Raw genomic sequence first — 27,806 nt, forward strand, 5'->3', positions numbered from 1 at the left:
ATTTTAAGTTAGTGCCTTTCTACTTTTGACCACACAGTAATGTTTTACAACACAGTACACACACTTGAATACACGAAACTTCATGCGACAAATACATGCCCTTTCTATGTATGTTGAACTCTGATATTTTCTACGATATTTGAAAAAATACTTCCATTCAGGAGAAACACTATTTCCATGGCTCTGGGACCTGAGGATTCAAAGAAACAATGAGAACTAACACACGAAATGAATCTCTGTGGAGCAGCAGCTCAAGGATACTGCAATCTTCAACCCCAGGTCCTATTTACTCAGGGATGCAACAATAATGGCTAATTTTTACAAAGCCCGTTTTAAGAATGTAAAGCAGGGGCTTGACGTTGATATTACAGAAAAAGCATGAGTCCCCCAAACCACTCTGGCAGAAAGCATACCCAGTGTGTCCCAACCAATCTCCTGAACAGGGAGCGACACATGTTCCACAATGGGGAAATCTTCAGGGGAAAAGAGAATGAAAAGGACAGACAAGTGATAAACAAAGACCTTGATGTGCACACCCTCCTCCCAAAACTTCACCTAGAGGCCAGGTGGTTGCCAGGACACGTCGTGACCCATCCAGACGCTCCCGTTACTTGGTCCGGAGCGTTGTGGTGCCTTAACAACGCAACTGACAGGGGGCATTCTCCATAGAAAGCTTTTCCCAAACGGCAAAGCGTACTATCAACTAGCACTCCGGAAGACACTACTCAGACTGCCACTAGACACTAACCCTTCTAACCAACCCTTTCAACTAACGCGGGCTGAGGCAACCGAGCAACGGCTGGCAAGGGGAAATGACGCAACAGAGGCGCGGGAATTGCTGTCTCCATGACAACAGCCAGATGGTCTCAGCACTCAAGCCTGTGGCTTTTGATCTGATCTAGGAACCAAGTTTCAATCTTGGCGTGCTAAATCACCCTTTCTACTCGAAATCCCGGTCTTGTTTATTCTTCAACGCCTTCGGATTCTTGGAGGAGAATAACGCCTGCATTAGAAGAGTTTCAGGTTCAGTTTACGTTGTTTAGGAAGATAACCTGGGTACCCTTACCGAGGCCTATTTAACACCCAGAGCAGAAAATTTTTTAACACTTCCCTTTTTAATGAAAAAATATTTTCAGTAATAATCCTGAAATGGAATGAATAGTAATAATGGCTAGTGAAATAGTTCTAATTTTATTTCGTATATAATTACGCTTTTTTTTTTTTTTTGGCCTTTTTGCCATTTCTTGGGCCGCTCCTGTGGCATATGGAGGCTCCCAGGTTAGTGGTCAAATGGGAGCTGTAGCCGCCCGCCTACGCCAGAGCCACAACAACGTGGGATCCGAGCCGCGTCTGCAACCTACACCACAGCTCACAGCAACGCCGGATCCTTAACCCACTGAGCAAGGCCAGGGATCGAACCCGCAACCTCATGGTTCCTAGTCGGATTCGTTAACCACTGAGCCACAATGGGAACTCCGAATTATGCCTGTTTAAAAAAAAAAAAATTTTAATATAGGCCAAAAAGTTTTAAAATAATGGATTGATGTATTTTTGGAAAAAGATGAAAATCTGTAACAATAAAAATGTAAAGGAGAGGCAGGTCTGTATAGGAGCACTGTATTTGTATGTTATTAAAGCTAAATTGGAACCATGAGGTTGCAGGTTCGGTCCCTGCCCTTGCTCAGTGGGTTAACGATCCGGCGTTGCCGTGAGCTGTGGTGTAGGTTGCAGACGCGGCTTTGGTGTAGGCCAGCGGCTACAGCTCCGATTAGACCCCTAGCCTGGGAACCTCCATATGCCGTGGGAGCAGCCCAAAGAAATAGCAAAAAAAAAAAAAGCTAAATTGGTAATCAAACTAGGATATACAATTAAGGTGTTCATTGTAATCCCCAAGGTAATCACCAAGAAAATAACCAAAAAACCAGAGCATTGTGCCACAGTGGGTTAAGGATCCTGCATTCCCACAGCTGTGGCATAGGCTGCAGCTGCTGCTGGGATTCCATCCTTTGCCCAGGAACTTGCATATAATGCCGGTGTGAATGGAAGGGAGGCAGGGAGGAAGGAAATAACTAAAAAAAAAAAAAAAAAAAAAAAAAAAAGACAGAAAAGGAGAGGGAATCAAAATGGTACAGTGCAAAAAAATCAACTAAATACCAAAAAAGGGGATAGTAATGGAGGAAATAAGGAACAAAAAAACAAACATACAGAAAAGCATAGATAATTGCACAATAAATGCCTTTTTAAATCAGTATTCATATTTAATGTAACTAGATTAAACTCTCCTATTCAAGACACAGATTGGCAGATTGGATAAAAAACAAGATCCACCTATATGATGTCTACAAGTGACTCATTTTAGATATAAGGACACGAAGAGGTTGAAAGTAAAAGGTGGAAAAAAATATTCCATGCAAACAGTAACCAAAATAGAGCTGTAATGGCTATATTACTGTCATAAAAAATGTTACAAGAGACAAAGGAAAACTGTGTATTGATAAAAGGTTCAATACAGCCAGAAGATAAATTATAAACATATGCACATAACAACAGAGTCTGGAAATAACAATGCTGAAAAAAGAAACAAAATTCTACAGTAATAGTTAGAAAAATTTAAAACTCACATTCAATAACAGAGCAACCAGACAGAAGACTAGTAAAGAAACAGAGAATTTAGCAACAATATAAACCAATTTTACAACAAATACTAAAGGAACTTCTCTAGGCGGAAAAGAAATGGCTACAAGAAACAAGAAAATTACAAATGAGAAGGCTCACTGGTAAAGGCAAGCATATAGTAAAGGTAGGAAATCATCCACACACAAATACATCAAGACCACCAATCGTGAGAAGCGGAGGGTATAAATGCAGGATACTGGAGATGCATTTGCAAATATATATACTTGCAAATACACACACATACTCCTATATCAAAACCTCATGGTAACTACAAACCAAAAATCTGCAATCGATAAACCAATTAGACCTAACAAAATATATATAGACCATTTCATGAAAGAACAGCAGAATACACATTCTTCTCAAGTGAACATGGAACATTATCCAGGATATAATATATATTAGACTACAATAAAAGCATTCATAATTTTTAAAAGATTGATAATATACATAGTATATTTTCTGATCAAAATGGAATGAAACTAGAAATCAGTAATAGCAGGAAAACTAGAAAATTCACAATTATGGAAATTAAACATAGTCTTTGTCTTTTCTTGAGCCACTCCCATGGCATATGGAGGCTCCCACCTAGGGGTCTAACAGAGCTGTAGCCACTGGCCTACACCAGAGCCACAGCAATGTGGGATCCGAGCCACATCTGTGACCCACACCACAGCTCACAGCAACACCAGATCCTTAACCCACTGAGCAAGGCCAGGGATCGAACCCGCAACCTCATGGTTCCTAGTCGCATCGTTAACCACTGCGCCACGACGGGAACTCCTAAACATAGTCTTAAACAACGAATGGATCATAAAAGAAATCACAATGGAAATTAGAAAATAACTTGAGAAGAATGAAAATAAAAGCACAATACACCAAAACTTGTAAAAGGTGAAGCAAAAGCAGTGCTAAGGAAGAAATTTATAGGTGTAAAAGCAAACATTAAAAAAGAGTGATCTCAAATCAAAAACCTAATCATACTTTTACAGAACTAGGGGAAAAAAAAAGCAAACTAAACCCAAAACTATTTGGAGAAAATGAAAAAAGTTAGAACAGAGATTAAATAAAATAGAAAATAGAAAAAGAGATAAAGTAAAAACAATTTCTTTTTTTCTTTGAAAAGATCAACAAAACTGACAGCTCATTACCTGGATTGACTAGGCAAAAAATAGAGAGACTCAAAGTACTAAAATGAAAAATGAAATGAGAACGTTACTACTGATTTTACAGAAACCAAAAGAAGTACAAGAGAGTACAATAAGATGTGTAACCTATGTGAAATGGACAAGTTTCCAGAAATGCAAAATCTACCAAAACTTACTAAAGAAACAATCTGAATATACTTATAATTCATAAGAAGATTGAGTCAGTAGTCAAAAGTCTCCCAATAAAGCCTTTACTGATGAATTCTACCAAACATTTAAAAAATTAACACAAATTTTTCTTAAACTCTTACAAAACATTAAAGAGGAGGAAATGCTTCCCAATTCATTACATGAAGCCAGCATTACCATGATACCAAAGCTAGAAAAAGGCACAAAGACAAAAACAACCCCTCCAAAAACACCCCCACAAAATTACAGACCAATATCCCTTATGAATAAAGACAGAAAAATACTCAACAAAATATTAGCAAACCCAACTCAGTAGTATATCTAAAAGATTGTACACCTTGACCAAGTGGCATACAAATATGGTTCAATGTACAAAATCAATCGATGTAACAGATTATACATAATTTCCACATCAGTAGAAAGAATTAAGCAAACCACATGAACATCTCAATTGATACAGAAACAGCAATGACAAAACTTAATACCCTTTCACAACAAAAAAAAAAAAGCTGTAAAAGGAAACTTCCTCAACGTGATAAAAACCACATATGAAAACCCCACAATTAACATCATACTCAATGGCTAAAACACTGAAAAACTTCTCAGCAACGAAAGATGCCCACTTTTGTGACTTATTCAACAAAATAGTTATAGGCAGAGCAATTAAGCAAGAAAAAGAAATAAAAGACATCCAAATTGGAAAATAAGTAAAATTATCTATATTCACAGATGACATGATCTTACATGCAGAAAACTCTAAATAAATAATCTATGAAAATATTGTTACAAATTATAAATGAATTCAGCAAATTTATAGAATATAAACACAAAAAATTCAGTTGTATTTCTACACACTTGCTATGAACAATCTGAAATGAAAATTAAAGAATTCTATTTGCAATAGCATCAAAAAGAATAAAATACCTAGGAACAAATTTAACCAAGGAGACAAAAGACTTGTACACTCAAAACTACAAAATATTGCTGAAAAAAATTAAGGAAGACCTAAGTAATTGAAAGACATACCATGTTCACAGATTCGAAGACAATATTGTTAAGATGGCAAGACTACTCAAAGCAGATTTGATGAATTCCCCATCAAAATCCCAACAATGTTTTGTTCCAACAGAAACAGAAAAACCCATCCTAAAATTCAGATGGAATCTCAAGGGGCTCTCAAAACTAAAATTATCATAGAAATAAGTTGGAGTTTTCATACTTCCTAATTTCAAAACTCACCACAAAGCTACACAGTAATAATCTAAATAGTATGGTGCTTCAATAGGAACAGATATATAGACCAATGTAATAAAAAAGAGCTGGGGTGGGGTTTTGGGGAGGGAACCTTCACATACACCTCAACTGATTTTCAGTAAAGCTAAGAGCATACCAGTGGGAAACGACAGCCTTTTTCAACAAATGCTACCGCAAAAACTGGATATCTGTGGGCAAAATAATGAAGTTGTACCCTTACTTTACACCAAATACAAGAAATAATTCAGAATGCGTCAAAGATCTAAATTTAAGGGTAAAGCTATAAAGGATAGGTAGGATCCTGTATAAAACACAGGTAGGATCCTCATTGTATTCACCTTTATGTCTCATGGTGGAATTGGAGAAGTGTCCTGCATTTAACCGCATTTAAGCATCTAGGCTGTGCAAAAAAAAAAAAAAAAAAAGCCTTTTCTTCAGAGAAAGTGTGAGGTCCACCTTCATTAGAATTGTCTTGGATGCCTGGGACTTTCCTCAGATCGATGCGTAGGAAGCCTGGGAATCTGTATTTTATTTTATGTTTTGTCTTTTTAGGGCCGCACCTGTGGCATATTGAGGTTCCCAGGCTAGGGGTTTAATGGGAGCTGTAGCTGCCGGCCTACACTACAGCCACGTCTGCGAACTACACCACAGCTCACGGCAACGCCGGATCCTTAACCCACTGAGCAGGCCAGAGATCAAATCCGAAACCTCATGGTTCCTAGTCGGATTTGTGTGAATCTGTGTTTTAAACAACTCACCGGGTATGGTGTTTAAAACTATTAACCATTGGTTTGTACTATACTTTGTAGAATGTATTAACGTCTTCGGCGCCTGTCAAAGACCCACTTTCTCCGGCCTCTAGCATCAGCTTCTCAATCTCTCAACGTCACACACACCACGCAAATGGCTCTGCAAAAATCTCCGGGAAACTTAGAGCACCACAGGGCGATTCCGGACTCTCCCGCGCAGGCGCAGAGCCACGGCCTCCAGTATGTTGCCCACTCTCCTTAGCGTCTCTGTTCTCTAACAGGCCATTTGCCCCGGGAGAATTAGGTCCCGGCGGTTGATCAGGCAATGACTGGCCCCGCATACCGAGCAGGATACGACCAGGGGTCTGAGTGGAAGAGCGTCTGTGATCCCCAGGAAACTTGGTGAGCGAGGGAGCAGCGGGTCAACACAGTGGTTTCCCATTAATCCTTCCGGCTTCCTCAAGCCCTGCACACTCAGGTTCCGTCTAAGGGCGGGACCCACCCGGGCGGACCCACCCAGGGTGTGTCCCAGTGCTCGGCCGAGACGGCCGGTGAGTGGGGCACGCAGTGTCCCGAGGCCTGAACGGGTGGGCCTGGAGACTCTGGCAAGCAGTCGTGCGGAGACACTCGGCTCTCTCCGGGGAGAGGGCCGAAGGTGGCCTGGCCGCAGATCTGGCTGGGAGGTGCCTCCGCGGTTGGAACCTGGCGCGGTGTCTCTGCCCAGCGCTCAGAGGTCGCCTAGCCGTGGGCACAGCCTAGTCCCTCGGCTGCATTGACAGTGATAATTCCCAGGGTGAGCCCCTGGGAGATAGAAAAGATCAAAGTTGCGTTCCGCTCGGCTCCAGCTGGGCGAGGAGGGGCTTCTGTACTTGGGTGTCTCCCAGATGCTTACTGTGCGCCAGGCACTGTTCTAAGAGTTTTTACTTACATTAACTCATTTAATTCTCGCATTAAGCCCATGAAATGTACTATAAATATCCTCATGTTACAGATAAGAATATTGAAGCACACAGAGATGAAGTACCTTACTTGAAGTTACAGAGTTTGAGAGTGCTAGCATTTATTTTATGGTTCTGGTGATGAGGGTTAGTACTTGAATATAGTAGGTGTTATTTGTTGGGGGAAGTATTGACAAATTCTGTGTATCAAATTTTGTGAATTTGTTGTGATTATGAGCCAATTTTTATGGACTCTGCTTTCTTAAGACCATCTTTTGGTAGGCCTCGAGACTTGACCACCTCCGTTTTAGGGTTGAACAGAAACTGCCTAGGCCTTCCTGCTGCCTTCTACATTCGTAAAGGAGCAGTTAGCCCGATACCAGAAAGCAAAGCACCTAGAGAGGACCTATTCCAGAACCTTCAGCACCTGCTTCCTTCTGAATGAGATAATTTCTAATATTGAAGGGAGTAGATACAAGGGAAAATACTTCCTGGATCAGCAGTTGATGATAAGAGGAAGTGGCATGATTAAAAGAATTTCAGCTTAGGACAACAAGAGGTGATCGGAGCTGTGAGGGCTAGAAAGTTAGTTGTATAAAGAATGGGGTTTGCTGGTGCTGCTGTACTTTGTGACCACTATACTGGAGAGAATAATGATTTGGTAAGGATGCAGTATCCATAGGGCAGTAAGGTGATCCATATAACTAAAGTATGAAGAAGAGAAAAGGGAGAGGTAACACTGCACATCGTGGTGGAGGAACCTCTTGGATGAAACCTGGATAAGTGTATGGTCCTAACCTTGTGGAGATAGTGACCTCCTAGCCTCCCTAAAATAGATCTAGGGGGCTCCCCCAAGACTTTTGTCATATCTACCAGAACTGTCTTCCCCATTTCATGTGCATCCTCCAAAGGCAGAAAAAAAAATGCATCTGTCTACACTCTAGAGCAGCAGTACAAATCCTCTGAGAGCGTCTTTCCTTAAATGTACACCATCACAATTTAAAAGTTAATTCATTTGAGGTGAGCACAGCAGTAATATAATCTCTTTGTGTGTATGATATTCTTTATGATAAGCTTTGCCATTTTTACCTTGTAGCATTCACAGAAGCTTTGTGAGAAAAGATAAACCGGTACTGGTAATGCCATTTTATTTTATTTATTTATTTATTTATTCATTTATTTTTGTCTTTTTGCCATTTCTTGGGCCACTCCCGTGGCATATGGAGGTTCCCAGGCTAGGGGTCCAATCGGAGCTGTAGCCACCGGCCTATGCCAGAGCCACAGCAACGCAGGATCTGAGCCGCGTCTGCAACCTACACCACAGCTCACAGCAACGCCAGATCCTTAACCCACTGAGCAAGGCCAGGGATCGAACCCAAAACCTCATGGTTCATAGTCGGATTTGTTAACCACTGAGCCACAACGGGAACTCCTGGTAATGCCATTTTATAGTGTGGACTAGATTTTTTAAAAAGTGAGTGACTTGCACAGAGATGCTTAGCTCTATGATGGAGCAGTATCTCCACCTTCTGTTTTGACTGTCAGGAAGAAGCAGGGGTCTACTGCCTACTCCCTTTGAACTCATCCCATGTGAGAAAATCGATAAACCAGCTGTATTATATGCCTTAGAACACCTAGAGAGGTTAGAGCATTTGTACTTGACCCAAATCCATCCTTTACCTTTTCTCGTTAAAGAACTGGGGACTAACCCAGACATAAATGTCTACTGTCATTTTCTTTGTGTCTTGGAGGAGGGGGAATTATTTTGGGGCATTTGTTTTACCTCTTAATACTTAGGGTTGCATTCACCTGGCCCAATATGAACAGTGCTAGATCAGTGACTCTGGATACCTTAGGATAAGACCTGTTATTCCCAGATTTGCCCTTGACCAAAAAGAAAACCAAGAGGAAGCAGAAGAGGGAAAGGCAACTTTCTATCTCACTATAAAATCTGTATGCCGTGTAAGTTGAGTCTTTTCTTTTTTGGAAGTTTGTGTCATCTCGCCAAATGGAGACACATTTACTTCTCTTTTCATAGAATGTTCCTTCTTAGGTAAGTGTGGTAAATTTTGTCTGATGGGACTATTCCCTGTTTGCCTGCTCATTGCTTTTAATATCTTACTCAGCACCTCTTGCTCTATTTCATCATTAGGTGATTGGCCTGTTTCTTGAATGGTGTCATCTAAAACATGGACCTTAGGCTCTCACATGTCTCTGGGATTTAGAAAAGTCTATTTATTCTAGTCTTATCCCCTCAGTCTAGGCAGATGGGTCTCTGCCTCAGAGTTGGGAATCTAAAATTAAATTCCAGGAATCATCTCAGACCAAACAATCAAGCCCAACATCTTCATTTTACAAATGAGGGTATATAAAGCCAGACTGGTTATTTTTCCTTGGTTTTTATTTAGCTACCAGTGGAGCTATGATCAAAGTCCAAATTACTTGGTAAATTCTTATACCATAGGGCCTCTATCTGATGTTTCACTGATGTATACCAAGGAAGCAACTTGCTTTGTGGTAGCACTTTAGAGGAGGCCAGGAAACGTAATCCTTAGTTTACACAGTTAAGGCTTTTAGTGTGGCTGGACTTATTTCAGCCTCCAGGATAGTTATTTCTCAGAGGTAGTCACTCTCTGAACCTCCATGGCTCTGGAGGGTCAAGATCATGCTGGTGTCCTGGGATCAGCAAGGTTTAGTTTCTTGGCCCTTACAGGCCACAGGAATGGAAAATGTGACCCAAGTATTCTTTCCCTGCCTGTTGAGAAGCAGTAAGTAGGATGTAGTATAGTGAGTTTGAGTCCAGGATTTATCACTTGACCTTGGGCCAAATTACTTATCCTTTCTATACCTCAAACTCTTCATTTGTATTGTGGAAATAACAATAGTACCCCTCTCACTGTTGTGAGACTCAAATGAGTCAATATGCATAAAATGCTTAGAATGGGCAGACCCAAGAGAAAAGACCAAAAAAGGATCTTTTCTAGAGGCGTCAAGTTAGGCTCCTTTTATAGTTGGGTTCTTTTTATTTTTTCAATAGAGAAACTTTCCCCCATGCAGTTTCTGTGTGTCTGTCACAGGTGTCACATATACAAATACATAATGCATAATATAATTATACATGTTGTGAGTTTATTTGAAATGCAAAAACAACTATATCTTGGGACTCTTGTCTACATACTACATAAATATATTAGTTAAATTATAGATAATCTTATATGAAATTTGCATATTTTACCAACTTCAAAGTATTAATAAGTATGAGAGTAAACTCTCAATTTCAAATTGATTCTCTCCTTTGAATTCTATCCTAGTTCTTTCTCTGTTCAGGAGATCCTTTCTACTTCTGATCTTTTCTATAGACCAAAGCACTAATGTTGAGCTTTCAATAGCCCTGTGTCTCCAGCACCAATAGCCTTGTGTTAAATCATTTCCAATCAGCAGGAATCCCAGCATGTGAATTGGATATAATCACCAAGTTGGAAGAAGAACAACTGAAGACATTGGATCTTCAGGGAGCTGAAGAGGGGAATGAAAGTGAACCAAAAATATCTATCTAGGTGAGTAGCATCATGAAAAGACTACCAATTTGAAACTTAGCAGACATGAATTCTAGTCTAAGCTCTTGCAATTTGTTGAGTGACTCACGTTACTCAATCTGCTTTCCATCTGTCAAATGAGCAAGCTGGCCTCAATGAACTCAATGTTAAGATCTATTAAGATGAGCTTCTATAAGCCTATGAAGTCTGTGGTTGTAGACTTGTTCAGAAGAATATCTAAACTAGTTGGAAGAAGGATTGGGGGATCAAGTGGAGATAGTAGTGTAACAGCATTTCTGAAATTCTGTTTTCTTTCATCTCCAAAAAAATGGTTGTATCCAAGCTTGATAGTCTTCCTCACTTTTCATATTTTTGTGGGGTTATCTTTTCTATCTTTGAGAGTCTTTACTCTTCTGATCCCTTTCCTTTCTCTCATTTACCATAACTAATTGGCTATCATAGCCAATAGCTCATTTTACTTTATAATCCCCTCTTCTATGTTCATCAATTGCTATCTCTGCTCATTTCCACTTGGGAATATTACTATACTACCCAATCCCCTACCCATATTTCTTGATGTCTCCATGCTCACTGCATCCACTATGAAAACTCTGTTATCTCTTCTTGCCTTGTTTACATCTCTTTCATTATCTATTTTTATTTTTCTCTTAAGTTGCTAGTGTGCATGAATAGCAAATTAGTTGGGTTTTTTATGATTTATTTTCCTTGCTATCCACACTAGACACAGGTGACATTTGTACTTTAAATGTCTTTCAGATAGGGAGATTTGAACTGAACCAAAGCACCAACACCAATCAGGCTATTTCTGAAGAAGCAGAGTTTTCAGGGGCAGCAATGGAAAGTCTCCAAGGGAGTAGTACCCAACGTTCTATGAATGAAGATGCCGGTAAAAGTGAGGGCCAGTTATCAAGGCAAACAAAATGTAGTACTATACAGAAGAAATCTTCTTTTGAGAAAACAGCCATCAGGAAAGTGTCAATGACTCTCAAGGAAATTTTCACTAGGGAGAGAGGCTCTGAATCCAGTGACTTTAGTCTAAGCTCAAAACTTAAAACACAACAGAAAATTCCAAAGGAAGCTAGGTCGCCCATACCTAGGAAAAACTCCAAAGATAAGTCAGACTTAATTAAACACCAAAAAACCTTTCCACAAAGGAAACCTTGTAAACACAGTGAATGTGGTAAAGCCTTTAATTACCAATCAGACCTTACTGTCCACAGTGGAAATCATGGTGGAGAAAAGCCTTTTGAATGCAATGAATGTGGGAAGACTTTTAGTCGAAGTACACACCTTATTGAACATCAAAGAACTCATACTGGAGAGAAACCTTATGAATGCAGTGAATGTGGAAAAGCTTTTAGCCGGAGTACACACCTTAGTCTACATCGGAGGATCCATACTGGAGAAAAACCATATGAATGTAGGGAATGTGGAAAAGCCTTTAGCCGAAGCACTAACCTTAGTCAACATCAGCGAACTCATACTCGAGAAAAACCTTACAAATGTAATGAATGTGGGAAAGCCTTCAGTGACCGTTCAACCATAATTCAGCATCAACGGATACATACTGGAGAGAATCCCTATGAATGCAGTGAGTGTGGAAAAGCTTTCAGTTGGATCTCATCTCTTATTGAACATCAGAGAACACACACTGGGGAGAACCCTTATGAGTGCAGTGACTGTGGGAAAGTGTTCAGTCGAAGCTCATCCCTTGTTGAACATCAGAGAATCCACACTGGAGAAAGGCCCCATGAGTGCAGAGAGTGTGGAAAGGGCTTCAGTCGGAGCTCCTCCCTTATTATTCACCAGAGAACCCATACCGGAGAGAAGCCTTACAAGTGTAATAACTGTGGGAAATCCTTCAGTCAGAGTTCAACTCTCATCAGACATCAGCAACTTCACACTAAAGAGTAATATCTGAGCTTTCATTAATATTAGCAGAAAAGCACACAGCATAACCTCCTACAGCTGAAAAGAAACATATATACTTGTTTGAATTTTCCTTCCCTACCAGTTAGCTATAAGCCAGTTTCAAGCTAGCTTGCCTTCCTTTTTGTAAACTACATCCTCAAATACGTGATCAATCCAACAAGGAGATGACTTTAAAAACCTAACGTATTAAATCTAATATTCTGAAGGGCTCCAAACTTATCTTAGACTACACAACTTCCTAACACCTTCACCTTATCTATTCCATGGAGCTTGGGCCTGAACAACTGGTGTGTGTGTGTGTGTGTGTGTGTGTGTGTGTGTGTGTGTGTGTTTTCATGTTTGCTGGCTCCAGTAGCAGGGAGCTGACTTCAGAATAGGACAAAAAACTTCCCACCAGTTTGGGGATATAGTCTTAAGGCAAATTCAGTCTCTGGACTTAACACAACAGATTTTTTTTGTTCCTTCCTCCCTCACCTTTCTTTGCTGCAGCATATTTTCCTCAAAGTATAACCCATAGTTATACTAATGTGCCTAACTAAACCTAGTGTTATCTCATCCCTAAAGAATATCCTTAAAATGTTACATTTAGTTCCTCCACTATCTTAAAAAAAAAGTGGCTGCCTGATTTTTAAAACTTCTTTTGTTTACAGACTTTATGAAACCTATACCCTCTGGTTCTGACTCTCACTACTCTTATAAAGCTGATCCATCAAGGACAAACTCTGCCTAGTTTTCAGTCCTTTTCCTACTTGACATTTACAGAATTGGCACTTTTGGCCATTCTTATGCCTTAAAATGTGAGCTTTTGGGATCCATGATTCTATGCTGATCCACACTTTTCCTACCTCCCAGCACTTCTCTGGTTAACAGTGATCAGCTCTATGACTTTGGGCAAGAGTTGGAAAGAATAATTTCATTTTATTGGCTCAATGCAGGCATGGATTCTAGTTTAATCTAAATCAGGAGGACTTGATTTAATAGTGCAGCTGTTTTAGTCTTTTGAATGGTGAGATAATCTCATAAATATCTTGTTCCTTTTAGTCCTACTTTGAATTATATACATTTGCCCTTAGGACTGACTTTCCTTCAGAGCACCTGGGATGCTGGCCTCTTGGTCTTCCATTTCATGAGACTGTTGTAAGGACTAGGTGAGTTTATTCATATAAAATGATGAAAACAGTGCCTGATTATATAGTAAGTGCTCAATAAATGCTAATTGTTATGATTCTGTTATTTCACATCTGCCTATAGTCTCTCATCCTTGAAGAGTCTGTAACTTCCACAGAAACGGAAAACCAGGATCACAATCAAATAAGTTAGAGGATATTTCTTCTAACTACCATCATAGGCAATGGTCATCTATTTTACTATAACTCTATTGTGTGTCAAAAAGAACTTAAGGCAGCTTATAAGATATGATAAAATAGAAAACCAAAAACAATACAAATCAGCATTAGAGAAAGGAACAAGCGCCTAGAAAATCAAGATCATGACCTATGGCATGCCATATATAGTTATTCAGGTAGGGATGCAAAGTGAGCATTCTGGCAATCAAAGTGAGATGGTCATTTGCTTACACTGTATTTGGAAGAGGAGAAAATGTCCATTCTTCAAGGAAGGCTTTGCTTATAATAGTTAAATTTAAAAGGAATTTCTCCATTGGTCTTCATGTAATTATGCCATGCGTTTGATAGCAAAAAATTACATGTTCTCTACAACATCTTGCATATAATATGTTTTCTAGTGAATAAATATTTAGTTCATAGTAGAAGTATCAGAGAGGCAAATATGAAGATTCCTTTTGGAGGGTGTAGTGGGGTTAGGAGCAGAAGAGAATAGTGTACATTAGATAATTAAGTAATTACTGGGTGCTAGAAGAAAAGCTCCTTTCACACATTTGAATAACTTAATTTACCACATTATGGGCTGAAGGAACTGAAATTTATAGATTTTAAAGAACTTACCCAAGGATCAGGATTTGACCCCAGTACTGGACCTCTTAAGTTGGGCCTGGTAAGATACAGAAGAGAAAGAACTGTGTGAGTAAAGGCATAGAGGTAGAAAAACACCCTGTTTGTTCCAATAGATGAACTGGACTGTTGGTGGCAGGGAGTTCAATGAAATAAAAATGAGAAAGTTTATTTAAATTGGATAAGTAGATGATGGCTGCCTTGAATACCAGTTTGTACTTGGATGTAATCGTCTAGGCAATGAAGGAATTGCAGGAGCTTTTTGATCATGGTAATAAAAATTTGGTTTGGGGGAAGATTAATCGGGTAGAGGAGACAAGGTGGTTTGGAAATGGGAGAGACAGCAGTAGATACTAGGTGGGAAGCTGAAGTATTAGAATACTGGTATTGGGAACAGCAGTGGTCAGATGAAGAGACAGTAAAGGAAGGATCCTGTGAAACTGGTGATTAGATATGGGCAAGGAACAAGAGGGACCATCAGTTCCTTAATTGCTGTTATTAACTTTCATGTAAGCTACCTATGGGCATGGAGGGAATACTTTCTGATACACATTCAGCATGAACACAAAACATTAAAAAGCTGAATGCCTGATATGATTAACTTGTATCCTTAAAGTCAATGCAGAACCAAAAACATTTGGGATTTATTGTGGGGAAGTTGGGTCAGAAGGTAAAGAGTTGATTAGGAGTGGAACACTTATTCTAAAGAAAAAGGGAGGGTCTTCCAATACAATCCAAATCACTGTGGCTCAGCTCACACTGAGGAATGTCTTCAAAACAATCTCTGACCTTGCACAAGCCCACATTGAGGTGCTCTGCATGGACCCTTTTCAGGAAGGTGGATTAGGAGCAAAGTTCCCTCAAAGGCCAAGTGCCTTCCCTGTCACTCCTTATGGGGACCCCTAGGCCATTCCTCCAAGTAACGGGTCAGAGTAGGGAAGGAGGGGCATAGGTAAGACCTCTAAGCTCTGCACTTTGGCTGTGCTCCTGGACTTTCATGGTGACAACTGAGTGGCCCAGCTACACCCAACAAGGCCAAGATGGCCACTCCTATAAGCCACTGGAGGGGGGCCAGCGACCAATCCAAATGCCATTTTTCCACTTCCGTGGAGACGTTCTGAAGCAGTATCGGCCAAAGAGCAAAGAAAGCGCAGGTGTGGTGCCGGCCAGGCATCTTCTGGAAGCGTGGTCCACCAGAGATTCCATGTGCAGAGCCTAGCCAGCTAATCATGGCTCTTCCAGGGAGCAGTACCTGAGGCCACAGTCAGCCAGGTAAGCCTGGTGCTTTGGGCCAGCAGGAGGATGGTAATCATTTCTTGCTCTAAGCCCTACTTGAAGAAAGGAGAGGGTTCCAAGGAGGCAAAATTAGGGAAAATAAATACATGGAGAGCCCCTTGACTTGTAGCCCTCAGATTCACCAAATAAAATGCCCATTCTCTAATTGATTTTTCCTCATCATCAGAGATGAGCCATGATTCCTCTATCTCTCATTTTTTCTCTCTGCTTTCAGGTGGCCTGGAACTAAAATCACAGTTTTCAATCTGAATAAATCAACATTATAAACATGACTCACAAGGGCTATAGAGACCTTTGTTAACCTCTTCAGCCTCTTCTCCCCATCTTCCCAGACTTTTGTGCTCTGCCACTCTGGCCTTCTCATGGTTTTTCAGAGCTGCCAAGCACTCACCTATGTTAGTCCTTCTGCTTGAAAACCCTATCTTGTTTTTTGGCCTATGTTTTAAAATATAGGTTTTATTATGATTCAAGTAAGGTGAGGCCTACAGATAAGGAAATAAATTGTCACTGAAAAGGGTTGTTACTCACAGTTCCTAAAAGAAACATGCCTTGTCATGCAGGGCCACATTGGAATGCACCAGGTTTGGTCAGGAGGCTGAAGGAGTGGGAAGAAAACATGGGCAATAGCCTTTAATGTTGTTTCTGTGGAAAAGTACAAGTAAGAAAACATAAGGCAGGCTTAGGATTTGTTAATTTGACTTTTTTCAGGAGGGTGTGCGGGTTGCTCTGAGTTGTCTGGTACCTGGTCTTGGGGTGATAGGACCAGAGAATAGTGGCCTAGAGAGTAAAAGCCTGAGAGAGGAGGTGGGGTGGAGGTGTTGTGGGCTCTGGATTGGTTAGTTTGCATATGACACCCACCATGGGGCATGGGGAGTGGCAGTAGGGAGACAAGTTCTTTGATATCTGTAGGAATTAACTAATCCTGGGAAGAGACAGTCACTCCCAAGTCAGCTAGGCCCTAGATGCTAGAGAATACAAAAAATAAGAAAATACAGTTAAGACAACCAATTAAGTCCTCCTCATCCATCAGCTCTCAGCCCAAGTGTAACTTACTCCGGGGAGCCCTCATAGCTCCTTCAAAATTTCTAGCTTATATGGTTATTTGATTAAAGTCTATCTTTCTAACCAAACTTCCTAATTAAATCAAACATGAGGGCAAGTAATTTGTCTCTTTGGTTCACTGTGTGCCTCTAGTTACAAAAGAATGCTTGGCACACAGCAGTTGTTTAAGAAATATCTATTGAGGAGTTCCCGTCGTGGCGCAGTGGTTAATGAATCCGACTAGGAACCATGAGGTTGCGGGTTCGGTCCCTGCCCTTGCTCAGTGGGTTAACGATCCGGCGTTGCCGTGAGCTGTGGTGTAGGTTGCAGACGCGGCTCAGATCCTGCGTTGCTGTGGCTCTGGCGTAGGCTGGCGGCCACAGCTCTGATTAGACCCCTAGCCTGGGAACCTCCATATGCCGCGGGAGCGGCCCAAGAAATAGCAAAAAAAAGACAAAAAAAAAAAAGAAATATATATTGAAAAATAAATAATTGAATATCTCTGGGCCTTAGTCACTGTCACACCAAAATGAAAAAACTGAAGCGCCTCCCTTTTACCAATAAGTTAAATTCCAAAGGTCAGCAACTTAGAAATTATTTTCTAAAGAAATAATCCTTGGCACCTGGATTGCTAGGTCAAATTCTGTAGGCTTTTACAATGAATAACATCCCTGACGTGTTTGATTTACAAACCATCATAACAATGTGGGAAAATGTATTCTCTTATGGATATGAGAGCCCAACTCTTTATTCTCAGTGCAACTGGCTTCTATAGCTGCCATTCTGAAGTCAGCAAGGATTTGGAATGAGGACCCACCTGGTGTGAAGGGAGATGATACTAAGCAATTTGCTAAGACTTTACCTTTCCATAGAAATGTTTGTTCATAATCCTATACATGTTATAAATGAGAATAAACCATAATAAAACTTTTTTAGATGTTTTGAAATATGCAATGATCAACTTAGGACTCACAGTTCTCTCCAGGCCATGCAGAGGTCAAAGAGTTTCTGTTTACAAATTTGGGACAGCCTGAATTTCTAATACCTTACCTGACTCTAAAGTGTGCACCAAATCATTCTGCAGGAGATCTAACAAAGCTTCAACAGATACAAACTAGAAGAATGTTACCAGGAACATCATGTGGTGGTAGTCAAAAGAATTACCCATTAAATGAGGCTACTGGCCCCAACAGTGCCACTGTATACAAGAGTACCCTGCACACACTCAGTCATCTAGCACGAGTCTGTTTCCTCATTATTTCCACTTAGATCACAAGACTCCTCAGATAAGAAATTTAAAACAGTGTACATGCTTAAAGAGCAAAATGCTTGGTTCTTAATACCTTATAGCAATAAAGTGATGACTAATATTGAGAGCTTATTTATAAGTCATGGTTCTATAGCTTTATAGGAATTAATTCATTGAATTGTTACAAAACCCTAGGGAAAATGTCCAAGATAATATTATCCATATTTTAAACATGAGGAAACTGAGGCTGATAAATAATTTAATCAAGGCTACATGGTGTGCTGTGTTGGGGCTTGAACCTCAGCGATCTGTGCCCAGGGAGCACATTCTTCTGTTCTACATGCCTCCTCTACAAGAGAACACATCTTCAGAAAGTGGGCTAAGGAGATTAGTTAATCACGTTGTCCCCTCCCCTGAACCACCAGAGAAAACCCAAGCACTTTCATACGAATTTCAAAGACTATCCTGGCACATATAGCAAAGCCTAACAGAGAGGCGTGGGCTGAATGACCTGACGTGGGGGTGATATTTAAGAGGTCCCACGAATTCCGCTGACTCCAACCTGAAGCAAGCTCTTTCTTTAAGGGGTATCTTCTAAGATTCCCGTTTTGTGCTTTTCCACCCTTTGGAGTCGATTTCTTCTTCCCTTGAATCTCATCTTTCTGCTATCCACATCCTTCTCTGAGATTTTGAAACAAAAAACTTAATACTAAATTTCCCTGGTAAAGCAATCAGAAATGACTTCAATCCCAGCATCTTTAGGATATAGTCCTTCATGTAACTTTCCTTCTTCTTCCCCAAAATCTCAGGCTAAAAAGTTAGATTTGTTTTGCCTGGGAGATTCCTGTTTCCCAAAGTACCAGGCAGGCGGTATTCTCAGCCTCTCGGTCTTAACCTATCCCTGCAGTGCTGCCCAGACCCACGAACTAAAATTTACTTGTTTCTGCTGTCAAACAAGGGCTCCAAACCTAGTTTTCAGACATAATATCACACAGGAAACTTCGTACACCAAAACTTCGCGTACAGCGCCCGGGTGTGTGCAGAGCCTCTTCCCCGCCCTCCGGATTCAGTCGCTGACATTATGCAGCTCAAAGTCGACGTACGGACTGGACCTCTCACCGTCGTTAGTAGCAAGTGAGACTGGAGCCTAGAGTCACTCCTGCCAAAGCTGAGGTGGCATCAGGAAGACGCCGCGGAGCAAACCACAACCAGCCAAGCGGCCCTCCTTACTTTGCCTCAACCTATGTTTGAGAACTACAATTCCCAGAAACCTCGGAGACTCGCAGTCCTCACAGCGCCCAGACTTCATTTCCCAGAAGTCTTCGGGCCAGCCCCCACCCGCCCTGAAAACGCTATGTGACGTCATCGACTTCCGGCCAACGATTTTTAGGCTGTCCCCGTGGGCCTCGTTTGGTCGTGGTACCATTGCCTGGATCTCTGTCACCTTTTTTTTTTTCCTAAAAATTTGATAAATCAGAGTTAAGGTTTTTTAACCCCTTTCCGTTAGATTCTATTCATTTAACATATGTATTTCACACCTACTCTGTGGAAATCTTCTCTTCTGAATTGTGGGCTGTGAGAGAAGATGAGTCACTTTCTTCACTGAATATTAATTCAGCTCATTAAAGAGGCCACAATCCTTCCTCAACACTCTCCCTGTCGTCCTACCACCCCAAGCCTAACACATACACGCTCTGAAAAGTATAAAGGGATAAAAAGCAAAGTGTAAGCACGGGTCCCATCACTCATAATCCCTGAACATAGGAAATGTTCTTTCAGCCTTTTTTTTTCCTAGTGATATCTATATAAGTATGCTAAATATGGAGATGGATTATGTTTATATATATTTATACGCAACAAAAATTTATAGTTTATATGTAACAAAATTTTACCATATACATTCATGTTGAACTTTTCCCATGTTAATATTTTCCAATATTTTTAAATGGTACAATCAAAGAACTAACCCTGTCCCAGCATCAGCATTTCTTTTCAGGCTTCCTTGACACCAGTGTTTTTGCTTAGAACCCTTAGCAAATGCTTCAGTCTGCTGTTGTCAGAACAACTTTATAAAATTGTTCATTTTATTAGTTGTGATAATGACATTATGGCTTCATTTAAAAGGAAGAAAAAGCCCTTATTGGTTAAAAAATACATGAGACAAATGATAAGATATCTAGGTCTTACTTAAAAATACTCCAGGAATAAATAAAAGTGGGGAGTCAAAGAAGGATTGCTAAACAAGATTGGCAAATACCGATTATTGTTTAAGCTTGGGTGAAGACTACGCTGGAGTTCACTTTTGTATTTTGTTTGTCTGAAATTGTCTTTAATATATATATATATTTTTTTTTTTTTTTTTTGTCTTTTTGCTATTTCTTGGGCCGCTCCCGTGGCATATGGAGGTTCCCAGGCTAGGGGTCGAATCAGAGCTGTAGCCACTGGCCTACGCCAGAGCCACAGCAACGCGAGATCCGAGCCGCGTCTGCAACCTACACCACAGCTCACGGCAACGCCGGATCGTTAACCCACTGAGCAAGGGCAGGGACCGAACCCGCAATCTCATGGTTCCTAGTCGGATTCATTAACCACTGTGCCACGACGGGAACTCCATGAAATTGTCTTAAATATTTTTTTAATGTGTACAAGCATACCTCTTGGAACAATATGGCCACATAATTCCTTCCAACCTCATGTTCAAGGGATCCTTTGACCACTGCCCAAATGAAGAATTTTCACCTCCATTGTCATCTCTGTAATGCTGACTGATTCCTTTTCCTGGTTACCAATCTTTTTTACTAGTTTTTTCACAGTACCTCTGAAACCAAAGCAAATCTTACCTCTTTCCAGAACACTCCTTTTACTTTCATGCTCTCCCAAATCTCAGTCTCCTCCTGATCTCTTCTACAGGCATGACTTTGGCATCAGGAACTTATAGCCTTCTGCTCTAATTCATGTCTCATTTCATTCTGGGTGACCTCAGTGTGCCTGATGGAGTGACTGCTCAGTAAATATTTGTTGAATCAGTCAATGTCCATGTGGATGAATCATGTAGCAAACCTTCTGCCTTCTACCTGGAACCCTGGGGTCTTGGCAGACAGGAATCCCCCTGCATCTGCTGCCTATGCTTTTCATCTCCTACTGGTGAATCTGATCCTTCCCTTTTTAATTCTTGTTCCAAAACTCCTCCTCCTCCACTGCCTTTAGAAGGTGCCTGCCATCTGCTTCCCACCCACAACCTTCTGTCCTTCACATTTTCCACACCCACTGCTTAGTTTCAATCCATTTCAACATTGTCAGAAACAATGGTGTTTCTTTCTGCCTCCTTTCTGACTTTGCTCTCACACTCTTTTCAGTTTTCAATCTCTCCTTTTCTACTAACTCATTTCATTATCACTTTAAACAAGTCTAGTAGGTCTCTTCCTATTTAAAAACATCCTAAAAAATAAACAAAAATAAAATTTAAAAAAATCCTTGTTAAATTCACATGCAGCTTTAGCCACCAAGATAATTCTTGAAATGGCCAGACTTCTATCCTTTAGACTGCTATGTATTTCTTTCATTCGCCACCTTACCATCCGCTTATTCTATAGCCCCTTAAACTTGACCTATCCCTTTGAAACTAAGCTGTATCTGCTCTTAGGAAAACGAAAACTGAAAATACCCCAATATCATTTTCACCAGATTGGCAAAATTCCTAGATTTGACGAGCATAGTCCTTGTCAAAGCTGTGGGGAGTCAATCTCATATGTTGCTGGTCACAGGGAGGAACCCCATGAAGGGGACTTGGGTAATATCTGATAATTGTGTATATATGCACTTATTCAAAATGACATATATACAAGGTAATTCATTTAATAGTTTGTAACAGCAAAATTTGATAATAACCTAAATGTCCTCCATCATGGAATTGGTTAAATAAATTTTGCCATCAATCAATAAAATACTATGTAGCTTGTGTTGGTCAATATTATGTGTCAACTTGGCTAGGCTATGGTGCCTAATTGTTTGGAATTGTGTGGTCAAACACTAGTCTAGGTAATTAGGTGATGGTATTTTGTAACAAAATTATTTAATAAAGTTGATTACCCTCCATTATGTGGGTGGGCCTCATTCAATCAGTTGTAGTCCCTCAGAGGAAAAACCAAGGATTCTCAGAGCAGAAAGAATTCACCTTCAAGACTGTAACATAGAATGTTGCCTGAGTTTCTAGCCAACTGGTCTACTTTTAGGAATTTTGGACTCAAGACTGCAACTTCAAACTCACTCACATCTCCAAACTGCTGGCTTATCCTATGGATTTTGGACTTGTCAGCCCCCACAATTTTGTGTCAATTATTAAAAATAAATCTCTCTCTCTATATATATATGTGTGTGTGTGTGTGTGTATATTCTATTTCTCTGAAGTACACTAAATAATACACAGCTATAAAAAAGATTGAGGGAGTTCCCATTGTGGCGTAGTGGAAATGAATCCGACTAGTAACCATGAGGTTTCGGGTTCAATCCCCGACTGTCTCAGTGGGTTAAGAATCTGGTGTTGCCGTGAGCTGTGGTGTAGGTCGCAGACACGGCTCAGATCCTGCGTTGCTGTGGCTGTGGTGTAGCCCCCAACTGGACCTCTAGTCTGGGAACTTCCATATGTCACGGATGCGGCCCTCAAAAACAAACAAACAAACAAAAACAGATTGAGACACTCTATATATGGAAAGATCTCCAGAATGTATTTTTTGAGTGAAAAAAAAAAGTGCATAGCACTCTATATCTTGTGTTTAAAAGGAATTGAAGTAAGAATGCATATTTATTTATATTTACTTATATCTGCGCTAAAACTCCTGAAGGGTTCATAAGTGGTTGCTTGAGAGGAGGTTCTAGACAGATGGAAGATAGAAGTAGGAGTGACAAGTTTTTTATGACATTAAAAAAAAAAAAACAAAAAACAACCTTTGAGGAGTTACCACTGTGGTTCAGTGGTAACAAACCAGACTAGTGTCCATGAGGAAAAGTGTTTGATCCCTGGCCTTGTTCAGTGGGTTAAGGATCCAGCCTTGCCTTGAGCAGCAGGAGGTCACAGACACAGCTCAGAACCAGCTTTGCATGGCTGTGGCATGGGCTGCAGCTCTGACTCGACCCTCAGCCTGGGAACTTCCACATGCTAAGGGTGCAGCCCTAAAAAGCAAAAAGAAACAAATTTTGTGATTTTTGAACTATGTGACTGTTTTTACCTATTCAAAAACTTTAATTTCCTGAGGACTTCACTAACCCCTAATTGCAAATGTAGTCTTCTTTATATAAATCTTAACTTGGTAGCATGCTACAGCACACACCAATCTTTCCTTGGAATTTCCTCCTCTAGTTCCTCAGCATTTTAACGCTCTTAGTTCTCTGATTTGCCTTACCTCTCTTTCTTTCACTCTTCTGTTTCTTGAATAGGATATTCTCCAAAGTTCTGTCTTCAGCATCTTGACTCTGGCTCTCTATTCTCTCTTTCTGCTGAAGCTTAAGCTATTACCTCTGTACCAGATCTGCCTTTTCCACACAAATCCTTCCTCATGAGCTCAAGACTCACATTTCTGACTACTTCCTAGATGTTTCCAGACCCATACCAATATTCTGTTGGTACCACAAACTAATATGGTAAACAAACAAAACAAAACAAAACAAGCAAAAAAACACTCTCATCTTCAATTCAACTTTTTATACAGGCTACCATGTTGGGTGATATCCCCAGCCTTCAAGAGGGCATTTTGGTAGTCATAATGACTAGGGAGTGTTACTTGAATTTACAGGCAGAAGTCAGTGATGATAAACATCTTAAAATGCTTATGGCAGTCTGGCACCGTAGGAACTGTCCCGTCCAAATGCCAATAGGATAATGACCTCACATCTATCCTGTCGTCTTGGTTCAGACTATGGTGTCATATATATCTCTTCTTTTTTCCTTACCCCTGCACTCAGCTGATCATCAAGCCCTAGTAATTCTACCTCTGAAATATCTCGTCTCCTTAGCTGCTGTCACTAGCTTAGTTCATATGTGGGCTCATAGCTACAACATTGTAAAGGCTTCTGAAACTGACCTCTACCTCTAATCTTCCTTTTCCTATTTTTCACATCACTGTCAGTTATCACCCCTAAAATATATGTAATAAGCAATATGACCCAAGCCCTAGCATGAAAGCCTACTTTTCCAGCATTCTCTCCACTTCTAATGTGTGGGGCACAACAGTCAATTCCACCTCCTCTGTGATCCCTTCTGGGGAAAGAGAAAGTCCTGAGAAATAACTGCCCTACTCAGAAGTTCCTATGATTCCACTCCCATGCAAAAAATAATCACCAGACTGTTAATTGGAATCTGCCTTCCTTCCATATGAAAATCAGTGTTCACTTCCTTCTGGGACTTAAGGCTAGACCAAGGATACTACATCACGTCCCAGTGGATAAAAGTCAAGTCTGGGACACAAGACACATGTGCTGATTCTCTGCATGTGCTCCCATTTGACCCAAGCTACACTGGTTAATGGAAGAAAATTTCCTAAAATCTGCCTGACTCAAGAGCATGTGAAGAAACCAGATAATAACTTACTTGATAGTTTTGTGGAAATAAGACATGCGTTTCACAAAGTGGCATGGTCTGGGAAAAGGCACAGGCTCAAGGAACACAATATTCTAGTTTATGTGGTACCACTAATTAGTTATATGATATTACATAACAAGGCCTGGGCCTCAGTTTTTCTTAAACAAAATTGGAGATAACTAGCCCACATGCCTCAAAAGCCTCCTGTAAGAAAATATAAATAAAAGTTATGAAAAATTAGGGAGATCCTGTTGTGGTGCAGTGGAAACAAATCTAACTAGTATCCATGAGGATGTGGGTTTGATCCCTGGCCTTGCTCAGTGGGTTAAAGATCCAGCGTTGCTGTGAGCTGTGGTGGTCACAGATGTGGTTCAGATCCAGCGTTGCTGTGGCTGTGGTATAGGCAGGCTGCTGTAGCTCTGATTCAACCCCTAACCTGGGAATTTCCATATGGCATGAGTGTGGCCCTAAAAAGCAAAAAGCAAAAAAAAAAAAAAAAAAAAAAAAAAAAAAAAAGTTATGATAATTTAAAAAGCAAATACTACCCCAACTGTTATTTAAGTCCAAAACATTGTGAACCTTTGGACTAAGAAGTGAAAGAGTGAGCTGTGTACTCTTTCCTCAACAATAGCAGCCACAGAGGGTCTCGCCTCAGATTCTGGGAGATTCTCCTCAGATTCCATTTTCCTCTCATGGGGTGGAACTTGCTGGGAAAGCCTGGCTTGGGCACTGGGGAAGTAATATTAGCAAAGTTAGCTCACATAGGCTGTGCTTACTGTGATCCAGGCACTATGCTAAGCCCTTCGCACATTTTGTCTTACCTAATCTTCCATAAAACCTCAACAGATGGGTATCATAGTGGTTTGAAAGGTGTTTTTAAATTCTTTGATACTTCCTTCAAAAGGTGGAGCCTAACCTTTTGAGTGTGGGCTGGACTCAGAGACTCCCTTCTAATGTACAGGAAAAAAGTGGAAGTGACGTTATGTGAATTCAGAGGCTAAAAGGCATGAACAGCGTTGTGGTTTCCTCTTTCCTTGCTTTGTGGGATCACTTGCACAGAATATCCCAGCCCACTGATTGTTGTGGTTATAAACACACACACCATACCTTCATGGGCCCACAGAAAAGTCAGGGTCAAAAATTACCCATTAAAGATTGTATTCATTGCATCCTTCTTTTTGTGACAAGCTGAAGGTCACTAACTTGCATCTACTTTGTTGCGTTCATCATACAAGTCCTGAGCAGTACTGGGAAGTCATTAGAGAATCAACCTGGTCTAAGACAGGAATTCTTAACTTGGCTGCAAGTTCTTCCTCTCTTCCATGAGCTGGCAACTGGCACCTGTCATTTCTGGTACTTCCTGTCTTCTGCCTTACTGTGCACAGTGCTCAGGCTTAGCTTTTCCAGATTCTGTTCTAAGTTCCTTGTGAGCTGAGATCTCATCAGTCAGTAGCTCTCTGGCACTGGGTTTGTTTGTTTGTTTGTTTGTTTGTTTGTTTATTTATTTATGGCAGCATCCGTGGCATAAGGAAGTTTCCAGGCTTGGGGTTGAATCTGAGCTGCATTCATAGCTACTTGCAACAACATACATGAAGCTCACAATCTGAGTTTAAAAAGCTAGATGTAGGAGGTCCCATCATTGCTCAGTGGAAACAAATCTGACTAGGAACCATGAGGTTGCGGATTTGATCACTGGCCTCGCTCAGCAGGTTAAGGATCTGGTATTGCCATGAGCTGTGATGTAGGTGGCAGCTCAGATCTGGCATTGCTAAGGCTGGGGCGTAGGCTGGCAGCTACAGCTCCGATTCAGCCCCTAGCCTGGAACTTCCATATGCCATGGGTGCAGCCCTAAAAAAAAAAAAAAAAAAAAAAAAAAAAAAAAAAACTAGATGCAAAAGTCTAGCATATTACCAAAAAAATCAAAAACAGGCAAAATGAACCTATGGCATTAGAACTCAGGAAAGCAGTTGCCTTCAGGAAAGAAGTGAGAGGATTTGATTGGAAGGGTGAAGAAGAAGGGTACCAGGATGCTGGAAATGTTCTATTTCTTGACCTGGGCGATAGCTGTACAAATGTGTTCACTTTGCACACTTACATCTTATTTTCTTTCTGTGTTTAATAAGTTCCAAAACTGAATTCAGATTCCTCATCTTTTCTGTTAAACTGTTCCTTCCTTGTATTCCCCTTCTCAGTACCCGACAGCTTCTTTCTTCAAGTTGCTCAAAGACCTTAAGAAACATTCTGGTTTCTCCTTCTCTCATATTTTCAGGTCCAAACCATCAGCAAATCTTGACTGCTATGTTTTCAAAATATAGCATCAATCCAACTACTCCCTACCACTTATCATGACTATCTCTAAGTCACCATTAGCTCTTACCTGAACTGTTGGAGCAGTATTCCAACTAGAGTTCTGCTTGCACTTGACATTCTATCTACAATCTCTCCCTATGCTGCAGCAAGTGACCCTTTTAAAACAATTAAAATTGGAGTTACCATTGTGGTTTAGTGGTAACAAACCCGACTAATATCCATGAGGATGCAGGTTCAATCCCTGGACTCACTCAATGGGTTAAGGATCTGGTGTTGCCATGAGCTGTGATGTAGGTCACAGATGTAGCTCAGATCTGGCATTGCCGTGGCTATGGCATAGGCTGGCAACTGCAGTTCCAATTCAACCCCTAGCCTGGGAACTTTCATATCAGAAAAACAAAACAAACAAAACCAACCAACCAAACCAAAAAACCAATTAAAACCATGTGTCGCTCCCTTGCTCAATCCCCTCCAATGACTTACCATCTCATTCTGAATAGAATGCCAATTTCTTACCATAGCCACGAAGGCTCTGCATGAACTGTATGCTGTCTCTCTGCCCTCATCTCCTCCTACTCCCTCACAGCACTGCAGCCAGTGCTCCCAAACTGCCAAAGATGTGCCTATCTTTGGACCTTTGTGGCCACTAGTTCCTCTGCCTAGAACATTTTTTTCTCTCAGCTATCTGCCTACTTCATTCCTCCACTTCCTCCTGTCTGTGCTCCGGTGATACCTCATTAGAGAGGCACTTCCCAACCATCCTATTTACAACAGCCCCACAACTCCTGGTAGGGATTTCTCACAGAGGCTTCCTGTTGCTTAAGTGTTACTTATAACACTTACCACCAGTTGGCACCTTACACATTTATAATAGGATGTGAGCTCTGTGAAAGTAGAGATACAGTTTTGTCCCCTTCTGAACT

General features: G+C 40.7%; 2 protein-coding genes across 4 annotated transcripts in view; one reads left to right on the forward strand and one right to left on the reverse strand.

Annotated features, from left to right (window-relative positions):
- Positions 1–19,142, reverse strand: part of LOC102159855 (zinc finger protein 2 homolog) — a 46,913-nt gene extending 27,771 nt beyond the window's left edge. Inside the window, exons 1-2 of the mRNA XM_021100027.1 lie at positions 19,007–19,142; positions 14,408–14,453 (exon numbers count right to left, since the gene is read on the reverse strand). The gene's annotated coding sequence lies outside the window, so the exon portion shown is untranslated. The remainder of the gene's footprint in view (positions 1–14,407; positions 14,454–19,006) is intronic.
- Positions 5,874–16,844, forward strand: ZNF391 (zinc finger protein 391). 3 transcript variants are annotated; one of them, XR_001297755.2, is made up of 4 exons: positions 5,874–6,418; positions 10,393–10,511; positions 11,268–13,591; positions 15,924–16,844. XR_001297755.2 is itself a non-coding variant. In XM_021099817.1 (3 exons), the coding sequence occupies exon 3, from the start codon at positions 11,346–11,348 to the stop codon at positions 12,423–12,425; it is 1,080 nt and encodes a 359-aa protein (XP_020955476.1). In that variant the 5' UTR covers positions 5,874–6,418; positions 10,393–10,511; positions 11,268–11,345; the 3' UTR covers positions 12,426–16,844. The 3 variants fall into 3 exon arrangements, 2 of the variants coding, with proteins under 2 accessions (XP_020955476.1, XP_013832955.1); XM_021099817.1 differs by having other exon boundaries at positions 11,268–16,844; XM_013977501.2 differs by having other exon boundaries at positions 10,396–10,511; positions 11,268–16,844.

The sequence above is a fragment of the Sus scrofa genome, chromosome 7, assembly GCF_000003025.6.
Source record: "Sus scrofa isolate TJ Tabasco breed Duroc chromosome 7, Sscrofa11.1, whole genome shotgun sequence".
NCBI lineage: Eukaryota > Metazoa > Chordata > Mammalia > Artiodactyla > Suidae > Sus > Sus scrofa.